General features: G+C 35.9%; 1 protein-coding gene across 7 annotated transcripts in view; it reads right to left on the bottom strand.

Annotated features, from left to right (window-relative positions):
• The window catches only part of stau2 (staufen double-stranded RNA binding protein 2), a 223,198-nt gene extending 211,283 nt beyond the window's left edge, over positions 1–11,915 (bottom strand). For 3 of the 7 annotated variants that reach the window (XR_015524346.1, XM_087308325.1, XM_087308328.1), the window contains exons 1-5: positions 11,638–11,696; positions 6,259–6,466; positions 3,246–3,376; positions 2,776–2,935; positions 453–588 (exon numbers count right to left, since the gene is read on the bottom strand). Coding sequence is in view for 6 of the 7 variants with exons in the window: in XM_087308325.1 (XP_087164451.1) it covers positions 453–588; positions 2,776–2,935; positions 3,246–3,376; positions 6,259–6,457 (626 nt within the window). In the remaining variant the exon portion in view is untranslated. 7 annotated transcript variants of the gene reach the window in all.
• Positions 11,916–12,452: the final 537 nt, after the last annotated feature.

The raw sequence follows: 12,452 nt of genomic DNA, 5'->3' as shown, positions 1-12,452 counted from the left end.
ATACATATACTACAGTGGGTATGGAAATGCACAACCATATCTTGGCATACAGAGCACAAGAATCACCGACTGCTGATTATATTAACTAACAAATACAGAATACATTAATATCTAAATGAAATAAATTATATTACATATATTATATTAAATAAATTTTAAAGTAGTTTTAAAAAGTAGTTGTTTTTTTTCGGATGCAACTCTAATTTGATCACCACCCATTTAAAAAAGTAACATCATAAGAGTTACTCATTTTGTAATTAAAATGCACAATAATTACATGTATTCTGTTACTTCCCAACCCTGCATGAGTTTGACACCACTAGATGGCAGTCAAGAAATAATACACCAACTATAATCATACTAGGGGACAAAAAAATACATCAAAATAATCATTACATAAACTTTCAGTACACCATCCAGGACTGAAATGCTGCTCAGACTAAAGGACGTACCTCTGGTTAAACATTCCTCTAAAGTTGTAATTGGCTCTGTAGTTGGGAATGGGTTTGGGATCCAGGGGTCTATAGATCGCCGGCTCCCCTCGCTTCATAGCCAAGCCATTTAACTCCACTGTAGGAGTGATGCTTCCTGTAGGAAAGAAAGCCACAGAGCTTAATATCTCTGCATGAAGACTATCTCTGATGCATCTGCTCTGGTATGTTTGGAGCTCTTTTTGTTGGAAAATGCTAAGAAAATGTTTCAGTCAATTAAAAAATAAATCTATAAACTCTATAAAAATGACAAATTCATATAAACAAACAAAACACAACTGTTCTGAAACAATCATACTGTGCAGATTCTGTAAAACTGGATATAAACTGTAAAGCTGCTTTATAACTAAAATTGTAGTTTACATTTTAAACATTGTTTCCTGAATTAGCACAACTTTGTAACACTGACATAGATTTTGCTGTTTATATTGTCTTCCTTTTTTCCTACTTTGTCAACCTTTGCTCTGGCAATTCAACTTGCAGATGCAAGTTTAACCAAGAAAAAAATTAGAAGTTTTGCTTGCAGAGCTGTATGTACAGGGCTTGAACATTTCCAACTAGGACAAGGCGATATGGCCTTTTTAAAACATCCCTGATTTTTTTTTTACAAAATAAAAGATTTATGAAAATCTATTTACTAATTAAATGTTTTTTTCCCCACTAAAATGGTTGATGGTTATTAACCTACTGTATATAATTAGTTTAAGCATATAATAGTTACATAATTAAAGGATATGAAAAGGCTAACGTAACAAACTTGAGTGAATAAATAAATAAACCTTGCTAGCTGTCATTTAAAGATAAAATTTAACAAGACCTTTTACAATTGCATTCAAAACTACTTTCCCTGGCCACCTTATTATGCACACCTTAATTGTACCGGGTTAGGCCCCCCTTTTGCCTTTAAAACTGCCTTAATCCTTCATGGCATAGATTCAACAAGGTACTAGAAATATTCCTCAGAGATTTTGGCCCATAGGCATGATGGATCCATGCTTTAATGTTCTTGACGCCAAATTCTGACCCTACCATCCAAATGTCACAGCAGCAATAAAGACTCTTCCGACCAGACAATGTTTTATCCATATTCTATTGTGCAATTTTGGTGAGTCTGTGTGAATTGTAGCCTTAGTTTCCTGTTCTTAGCGAACAGGAGTGGCACCTGGTGTGGTCTTCTGCTACTGTAGCCGATACACCTCAAGTTTCGACATGTTGTGCATTCAGAGATGCTTTTCTATCAGCTCGAACTAGTTTGGCCATTCTCCTCTGACCTCTAGCATCAACAAGACATTTGCGCTCACTGAACTGCTGGTCACTGGATATTTTCTGTTTTTCTGACCATTCTCTGTAAAGCCTAGAGAAGGTTGTGCGTGAAAATCTCAGTAGATCAGCAGTTTCTAAAATACTCAGACCAGCCCGTCTGGCACCAACAACCATGCCACAATCAAAGTCACTAAAATCACCTTTCTTACCCTTTCTGATGCTCGGTTTAAACTGCAGCAGATCATCTTGACCATGTCTACATGCATTGAGTTGCTGCCATGTGATTAACTGATTAGAAATTTGCGTTAAAGAGCAGTTTTACAAGTGTACTTAATAAAGTGACCGGTGAGTGTATAGTAATAATAATTTTAGAGTCCTTTAAAAAAGTGAATGGGTTCAAATGCATGTGTCTAAGGGTGAATGTGTGACAGAGCCCTGTATTGTCTTTTTTTTTTTTGTGGGTGTTCTTGTGTGCCAGTGTTCAATTTCATTTCATAGAGCACAACATTTCTCCAGGTCCTTCCCAGCTTGCTGCCATGTTGTTTGTGTGTTTCTATAACAAATGGGTGGGGAACTAGAGGTGCCCAAAGGAGAACATCCCATGTGTTAAAGTGAAATCTGATTTTTATTCAAACAAATCAATGTAACCTACACACTCGAGTTAATTGAAAAATAAATAAATAAATAAATAAATGGCCCTTCCCTACTTCCAAATGGTTAAAAAGACAGTTCAACTAAAAATAAACATACTATTTCCTTGACCTTAATTGGTTCCAAACCTTTGTAAGTTTCTTTTTTCTGTTGAACACAAAAGTAGATGTTTTGAAGAATGTTGGAAAGTGACAATCATTGACGTCCATAGCAGAAAATAAGAAACGTGATGGTGGTCAGCAGTAACTGGTCAGATAATGACAGTTTTCAGCTTGGGGTAAACTACCGCTTTCAACAATAATACCATCCCAAATCTGTGCTGATGAACAGTTACAGTATGTTATATTGTGTGCATGACAGATGTTGTTACCTGGGTTGCTGTTGCTGTCAGCTTTAGGAGAGCGTGGAGGAGGCCGGGGGAGGCTGCTCTCTGCCAGGGCCTTGGTAGCTGTGGAGTGCTGGGCCTTTTTAATGCTGCTGCCTTCAGACTCCCATACCTGGTTCCCCAAGCACAGCTGCACCGTGAAGATCTGCACGCACACAAACAGTCCAACATTTTGTAAGTTATTGTGGACTATGTAGGAGTTACACACTACACAAAATGAAAATCAATATTCGATGTCCATGAGGAGTATTAATTTATACTACTAAAAAGCCCCAAATGCTTTTGATAATGTAGTCTGTAAACACTAATCAGTCTCATAAGATTATTCAAATGCTAATATAATTAGCATGTAAACATGTATTATATGATGTAATATTTGAAATACTGTACCATCAGATCAAGTCAATAGATTGTAATTATTAAACAAGATCATCACAGCTTCTTGTTAACAGTACCTTAGCATGTGCAGGTCCTTTCTCATTTAGTAGCTTGTATTGAGGTTGAATCCTGTTGAAACGGGCTAACTCATTCACCAAACACATGGGAGTTTTCTCTTTAGGGTTTGCCATGTTTTCTTGAGGAGGGCCTGTTAGAAGAGGTTTCAATTTAAAAATAAGATACAAGAGCAAAAATAAAACAAAATATGTATTATTGCATAAAATTGAATCGTCTTTACACAGTAAACATAAAGGTATATTTCAAGTTTGGGGTAAATTGGATATTTTATTATTGGTACTGTAGAAATAATCTATAGTAAATACATTTAAAATTTAACAAGTAAAGCCATAATAACAACATAAAAAGAAATGCTTCTGTAGCAACAAGACAGTTTGAAATTCAGCTTAGCTATTACAGGAACTCCTATTTAAAAGTATACTAAACATTTTAAATGATAAAATATAAAGTCATCTGTAATAACATTCAACAATTAAGGTTTTACTGTATTTGTGACTAAATAAAATCACAAGTGTCAAACTCAGGAGGGCTGCAGCTCTGCATAGTTTAGGTCCAACCCAAATTAAACACACCTGATCAAACTAATGGAGTCCTTCAAGCTTGTTTGAAACCTACAGGTAAGTGTATTAAAGCAGGGTTGGAACTAAACTGCATAGGGCCGGTGCACTCCAGGAACTGAGCTTGAAACCCCTGAAATACATGAAGCCTTGGTGATCATGATGTACAGAATTATTTATTGTATCATTTCAAAACCAACACTATTTTTTATAAAATGGGACCTGCAATGGAAACATATTCCTTTTATTGCAGCCCAAGATTTTTTTATTGACTTCTAGCTAATATTTTTACTCAAGAGAACCTTGAAAAAAATATGTTAAATTATATTTCACTGTATATTAAAATTAACATCCCATCATAAGCAATAAAACCCTACAGGGCTGTACAATATATATTGTAAGGACAAAATAAAAAGTCAAAAGTTCAATTTAATATCATCAGACCAGAGAATTTTGTTTCTTATCGTCTGAGAGTCCTTCAGATGCCTTTTAGAAATTACAGTGGCTTCCGTCTGGCCATTCTACCATACAGGCCAGATTGGTGGATTGCTGCAGAGATGGTTGTCCTTCTGTTAGGTTCTCCTCTCTCCACAAAAGAATGCTGGAGCTCAGACATCGGGTTATTGATCACCCCCATGACTAAGGCCCTTCTACCCCGATCCCTCAGCTTAGATAGCCGGCCAGCTCCAGGTAGAGTCCTGGTGGTTCCAAACATCTTCCACTTACGGATGATGGAGGCCACTGTGCTCATTGGAACTTTCAGAGAACAGAAATCCTTCATGCTTGGTTTGTGCTTTGACATGCACTGCCAACCCTGGGACCTCATATAGATAGGTGTATGCCTTTTCAAATCATGTCCAATCAATTGAATTTACCACAGGTAAACTCCAATAAGCTGCTGAAACATCTCAAGAATGATCAGTGGAAATAGAATGTACCTGAACTCAATTTAGAGCGTCATGGCAAAGGCTGTGAATACTTATGTACATGTGATTTTTCAGATTTTTTATTTACTATTAATGTTTTAGTATTTACAACAGTTCTGTTTGGCTCTCGAATCTGATTGGCTGATAGCCGTGCAATACTCTGCAATATCAGAACTCATACAGCCTCTTCATTCTTGTGTATTACTCCGCCCACACGAGTGGCTAGCAGAGGACTACAGTTGGACAAATATTGCCACTGCTGGACAACATAATGTTCTTTTGAGTCTTTTTTTAGAATGTAGTTGTTTTGTAGCAGAACAAAGACAGTTGATGGTGTCCATCCACAAGCGACAGAGACCACATAATAAGCCCTTAGAGGATAAAAATGCAAAACAACAAACTACAGCTAATCAAATAATTATAAATCTGGTAATTGATATTCTGAGTCGATCTCCCTCTATTGTATTTTGTAGTGCTGTATTTATATCTTGGTAAATGTAGTGCGATGAGTGTGAGATGGGATTCACAGGGATGTGTGTATTTTATGTTGGCCACTCTTTGTATAACCTTGAGTTACTTTTTTGTTGGCCATCTTTGTTTCTAATGCTTCTGTTTTTTCTTACTACAGACTAGTTCAGTAAAAGCAAAGAAAGAAGAAATGCCTGCATGTGTTTAGCGTTTTTCCTTATCGCAAACAACAGTAATCTGGTAGTTTTTGTACTGCTTTGACTTTTCGGTGTTAATTATTGTGATATCCCAATTGCAACAGAGAAATACTGGGAGATATCTCTCTACACCACAGGTGTCAAACTCAGTTCCAAAAGGGCTGCAGCTCTGCACAGTTTAGTTCCAACCCTAATTAAACACACCTGATCAAACTAACTGAGTTTTTCAGGCTTGTTTGAAACCTACAGGTAAGTGTGTTGGAGCAGGGTTGGAACTAAACTGTGCAGGGCTTGACACCCCTGCTCTAGACTGATGGCATTTCATGTCGTTCAGCTTTATAATCTTAAAATGTCAGCAAAATCACCTGTTTTGTCACCACTTTAGACATTATGCTAGAGAATCTTTAAAATACTAGCTCTAAAGTGATGTGTGTGAATTAGTAACAGTTTCTGCTGCTCTGATGTCAGCTGCAGATGCGAATGAATGGTGGAAGAAAGTAGTTCCTCATACAAAAGGATTTTTGAGAATATCCAAGTTTGATTTTCTTTTTTATACACACACGATTTTGTGGTCGAACTCTTGTATAAACGCAATATCTCACTTGTAGCAGTGCGATGTGGCTGTATATCGTCACTGGTGGGACACTAACTCACTCGGCCTGCAGCCTCATGTCAACGCACGCCTCCCAACAGTGTCAATATACAGCCACATCGCACTGCTACTCGTGTGATATTTCTCATATATCCTTATCAGGATTTGAGATTACTTATATCATGATCTGAGATTTTTGTCATATCGCTGATTCCTTAAACACAACATGGTCAAAAACACATCAGGGTTGACAGCACTAAGTGTCCTGGTACCTGATGGGCTGGCTGGTACAGTGGAGTCCACAAAGCCAGAGGCAGGGCTGGGGCAGGTGGGCGTTGTGGCTGGCACTGTGCCATTGATGGTAGGCTGCAGACTCAGAGCTCCTGGGCTGGGCATGGCCACAGCAGGCGCCACAGCGGTCAGGCCAGGTCCAGACAAGGGGGCTGATGTCTGCACTTTCACTTGAGCCATGCTCTATCGCTGTTAAAATAACACCATTTAAATGTTAAATGATCAGAACATCAACAGATATGCTGGCTGTAGACTATAAGCTAAATGCTCTTTAGCAGGACAGAGATGTTAAATTATTTCACAATAATATTATACCAAGAATGCTACTTTTAGAACAGACATGAATCAATCTTTTTAAAACTAAATTAACTCAGAGAAAAACTGGTAACACTTTACGATAAGGTTCCATTAGTTAATGTTAGTTTAAGTATTTACTAAAAAGAACAAATCATGAACAATGCATTTATTACAGTCTTCATTAATCTTTGATAATGTTACTTAAAGTTGATGTGAAATATATATTTTTTTTAATTGTTATTTTATTTTTTTATTTTTTTTATATTTTTAGGCTGAAACTGCTGAATAATTATTCTGTGCAGGTTAATCCACTCAAAAATTAGTTCGTTTTGGTAATTTTGTCAGGACATTTGCTTCTACATTTGGAGTGGTGGTCCTGCTATTGATGTAAACCTCTGGACTTCCATAGACTTACAATAATACCCTCTCTTACATTTAGTTTGCTTTGAGAGAATTATTCAATATACTGAAAAAAAAAAAAAACTTCCAGTTTGCACAAACTTCTGATTCGTCAATCCAAGGAATATTAACTCAAGATAAAGATCGCTTAAAAAACACAAGCTCATCCAGAAACTTAAAATTACCATGAGTTTCAGTGAATATGTTCAAATCCAAATACTAACATCCACAATCGAATGCATCTGCTTGTCTGTCACACCACATTTATTTAACCGTTTGGTGCGGTCTCGTGATACAAATGTCTTGAATAATACATAGGTTAGTAGTATATGTTTTACATCTGGCTATTATGTCTAAGCAACGTCAAACAAACGATTACAGAGACTAAGTACAAATAATACCAAAGCATTATTTTAATAAATGCAGAAGTGTATTTATTCAACCTCAGCAAAAACACAAGACATGAATCCATTTCTTATCTAATAAAGAAGACAACACTTCCTTTTTTTTTTCTTAAGTTTAATTTTGAAGTATTAAAATAATGAATGATAAAGTCGCGGTCAAAAATTACTGTATTTGACTGTTGTTAAATAAATCCATATGATCATAACATTGATGTGATGATGGGGATAATAATAATAATAATAATAAACTGAATATAAATAATACTACAGGGCTTTTAATTGGGAAAAATATGATTCATTTATATCTAGGGCTGGGCGATCAATCGAAATCGACACTCAAAACTTTTATACACTCAAATTTTTTTAGGTCAATTTTTTTAATTATTTTACCTATCATGTGTGGAGTCAAGTGACCCTGCTCTGTTGAGGCCAATTTAAACTTCTGCACGGGTGTGATTCGATGCAACTTTTGCATGGTTGTATACCCGCACACCTTTAAAAAATATATATAACTACAAGTCGGAAGTTTTCACTACATTTAAAATAAATGAAAGTTGCACCAGAGATCCCTTGAGATGGCATATTTTCCATTACAATAAACTTGACTGTTTACAGAAGATTCAAGAAATGCACTGCTTAAAATAATATTTACTGGAAATACAAGTTATTTTATTTAAAAAAAGATACTGAAAATTTTCTACTTTTATTATAAAATACACTAAAAATTATTAATTTTGTCTCCAAAACTGCAAGTTTTTTTTATTTTATTTTATTATAAGATAAAAAGTGACTGTTGGTTTTAGGCAATGCGTGTTTTAAATTCACTTGTTCAACATTGATATTCAATAAATAATCATCTATTGTAGATGATGTGTTGTGATGAAGTGTGTTTACTTCAATTATTTTAAAATCAAGTAATCAAATTTCTTTTGGTCTACTAAAGGATGCAGTTAAAAAAAAAGACTTACAATCTTTGAACAAGTCCAAAACAAGCTAAATTAATGAAGAGGAGCAAATAACAAGAACTGGAGCGACATTTGCTAAACAAAGTTATTAAAATTCTAAATAAAACAATAAAACACAAACAAAAAGAAGGGAAAAAAGCTGCCAAAACATTGGTATGGCTTTTTGTTCTCTTTTCTTTATCCATGATATGCAGCTTTGACACAGCTTATGTAGCTAAAAGTGCTTCAAGATTAATAAAAAAAAATTATGCACATATACTGACAACAAGATGAATGCTAAACAAGTTTAGAACTATTGAATTTTAAATGTATACTGTATGAATCACATATTCTTGCCACTTTAGGAGGAGACACATTTACTAAATAAAAAGAAAGAAAAAAAAATACACCCTTTTAAAGTTGCCAGATTTTTTCCATAAATGTTTTATGCATCAACTCACTATACCATCTTCAAACAAACCCAAATTGTGGGAAATAATTACATTTACACTATTTCGTCTGGAAGCAAATCACAGCCAAGCAACTAGAGTGACATTTGACCACTAGAATCCATCCGAGTGCAGAGGATCAGACGACAGCTTTCTTTATAACCTGACTCTCAAAAGTGAGCTCACTCTCTTCTCTTCCCAGTCTATGCTCTCATTGATGACGCTAATGAATTAGGTCTGTTATTATCAAAAAGACACACAATGCAGGGGTAATGTTATAGTCCCTAAAGCAGTAACAATTTAGACTGATATACACTTACCGGTCACTTTATTAGGTACACCTTACTAGCACTTGGGTGGACCCTCTTTTGCTTTCAGAACTGCCTTAATACTTCATGGCATAGATTCAACAAGGTACTAGAAATATTCCTGAGATTAAGGTACAAACTGACATGACAGCATCACGCAGTTGCTGCAGATTTGTCGGCTGCACATCCATGATGCAAATCTCCCGTTCCACCACATCCCAGAGGAGCTCTATTGGATTGAGCTCTGGTGACTGTGGAGGACATTTTAGTACTGTGAACTCATTGTCATGTTCAAGAAACCAGTCTGGGTGACGCAGTAGGTAGTGCTGTTGCCTCACAGTAAGAAGTTTGCTGGTTCGAGCCTCAGCTGGGTTCAAAGTCCACCTGTAGGCTGTGGCGTTGTTGACACAATGCTCAATTGGTACTAATGGGCCCAAAGTGTGCAAGAAAATATCCTCCACACCATTACACAACCACCATCAGCCTGAACTGTTGATAACAGGCAGGATTGATCCATGATTTCATGATGTTGACGCCAAACTCTAACCCTACCAACCGAATGTTGCAGTAGAAAGCAAGACTCATCAGACCAGGCAACGTTTCTCCAATCTTTGGTGAGCCTGTGCATATTTTAGCCTCAGTTTCCTGTAGCTGACAGGTGTGGCACCCGGTTTGGTCTTCTGCTGCTGTTGCATATTTGTATCAAGGTTCGACGTGTTGTGCATTCAAAAATGCTCTTCTACATACATTGGCTGTAACGAGTGGTTATTTAAGTTACTGTTACAATCTATCAGCTCAAACCAGTCTGGCCATTCTCCTCTGACCTCTGGCATCAACAAGGCATTTGCGCCCACAGAACTGCTGCTCACTGGATATTTTCTCTTTTTCGGACCATACACTGTAAAGATTGCTGTGCATTAAAATCCCTGTAGATCAGCAGTTTCTTAAATACTCAGATCAGCCTGTCTGGCTGCAACAACCATGCCACGTTCAAAGTCACTTAAAAATCACCTTTCTTCACCATTCTTATTTACAATTTGAACTGCAGCAGATCTTCTTTACCATGTCTTCATGCTTAAATGCATTGAGTTGCTGCCATGTCATTGGCTAATTACAAATTTGCTTTAACAGGCAGTTGGACAGGTTTAGCTAATAAAGTGGCCGGTGAGTGCATGCACAACACAAAATAACAAAAATTTAAAGCAAAAAAGTAATTAATTAAAAATAATAATAAAAACTAGCCTATAAATGTACATGCAAAACAATCAAGTACTGTATTTAAAAGCAATTTACTTTTCATCCTTAGCTAACAAGCATCTAGAATGATTTGATTTGTACATAATTAACTCAATTTCTTCACTTAACTGTTAGTCAATCTGCATAATGTGACAAGCATAACAACACAGAATTTGACAGATAAATCCAAAGACTTTTCTATTTGTTTGTTAATACTGGCAAACATTTTTAGAAACATTGAATAAAAATTCCCATATTCATGCCAATTTACTGTAGACTACAGCAAGGAAAACCCATTTACTAACACATCCAAACATGGAATTCACCTTGTTAAAATTGTCAGAATTTTCCATAAATGTCTCAGACATCTTCTCACTACATTTTATATGCCACTGGAGCACAAAAACTTAAGTTTGTATTAAAGTCTGAAGTTACATTAGTCGATTTGAGAAAAATGCAGGAGCCATAAAATTATTTTATAGAAAAAATCATTAGAAAAATCACTAGAATAGTAAGTAAAGATGATGTTCAATCAAAACCTAATATCTGATTTTAAATATCCATTGGCAAAAAGTTAATTTGTACACTTTAAAGGGCAATTTACGCAATATTTTGATATTTTAACTATCAACATTTAATATTTTCAATTGTATTCATTTAAATGTTATTCTGTTCTAACAAACCATGCATCAATGTCAAGCTTAAGCATCCAGATAATGCTTAAATCTCAATTTCCCCCCCAAAAGACCCACAAGGTTTGTGGTCCAAGGTCCACATATATACATATACACATACATATATACATGATTCACACATATTTAAACAAACCGAAATGAAGTGAATAATTACATTATACAGTATAATGATAGAAGCAAATCATAATCAAACTACTGGAGTGACATTTGACCGCTAGGATCCATCCTGGCCATTATTAGTGCAAAGGATCAGACGACAGCTTTTTTTTTTTATAACCTGACTCTCAAAAGTGAGGTCACTCTGCACTCACTGATGGTGTCTGTTATGATTAACAACAAGACACGACGCTGTGGTATGTTGCAATCCCTAAAACAAGAACACAAACTTGGTATCAAAGCAGAATGCGTCTTTTGAGCACATAGCCTTGTTTTCCAGCACAGGCCACCGGTCTGAACTCAGCTGGGAATGTGCAGACATCATGGCTGAACGACTAAATACCCCTCACATCTCATCGATGCAAACAGCCACCGCTGACACCAAACAACCGGACGACAGAGCGCATTTTCGAGAGCAATTCGAAATCAATCTGCCCTTCAAACAACGACGCGTTTAAAAATAATAGTTTACCTTCGTCCAGGGCCAGACCCCAGTTACACCTCCAACATTGGCAAACACTAAAGAGAACTGATGGTACCAGGAGCAAACCAACATATGAACAAGATGTGTTTTTGCAAATATGAGCCACTTGGACGATAGCAGAGCTGTGCTTGGAGAATTGAATGGGTGTTGTGCTGACATTTACCACTGTATTTGTCCGTTTTGTACTTACTTCTTTGAGGAGATCGAAAAGAGTGCACCCCTCCTTCGTCGCAGGGATGGTACAGTCCGGCTTCCTGACACTGAGTAGGGATGAATTCAAGCACTGTACCTTTTAAATACCACACACTACATTTTGGAAAGGTTTAAATGTTTATAGATAGATAGATAGATAGATAGATAGATAGATAGATAGATAGATAGATAGATAGATAGATAGATAGATAGATAGATAGATAGATAGAGAGAGAGAGAGAGAGAGAGAGAGAGAGAGAGAGAGAGAGATAGATAGATAGATAGATAGATAGATAGATAGATAGATAGATAGATAGATAGATAGATAGATAGATAGATAGATAGATAGATAGATATTATAATTTTAAATTAATAATTTTATAATTATTGTTTATTATTTAATTTATTAATGAAATAATCTAAATTATTATAATAATCATTAATTAACAAATGTTAAAATAAAACATATATGAAAATGATGCATTGACAACTGATAAGATCAGTTATCATTTAGTACAATTAGCAATAATTATAAAATCAAAGCTTATTAATAAGGGCAAGACCCCACAGGTGAAAACTGTTTTCTCCCCACAGAAGAAAACACTGCAAAC

Source organism: Danio rerio, chromosome 24 (genome assembly GCF_052040795.2).
Source record: "Danio rerio strain M-AB ecotype USA chromosome 24, GRCz13ab, whole genome shotgun sequence".
Lineage (NCBI taxonomy): Eukaryota > Metazoa > Chordata > Actinopteri > Cypriniformes > Danionidae > Danio > Danio rerio.
Note: the sequence above shows the minus strand (reverse complement) of the source record. Positions and strands in the feature narration are given on the sequence as shown.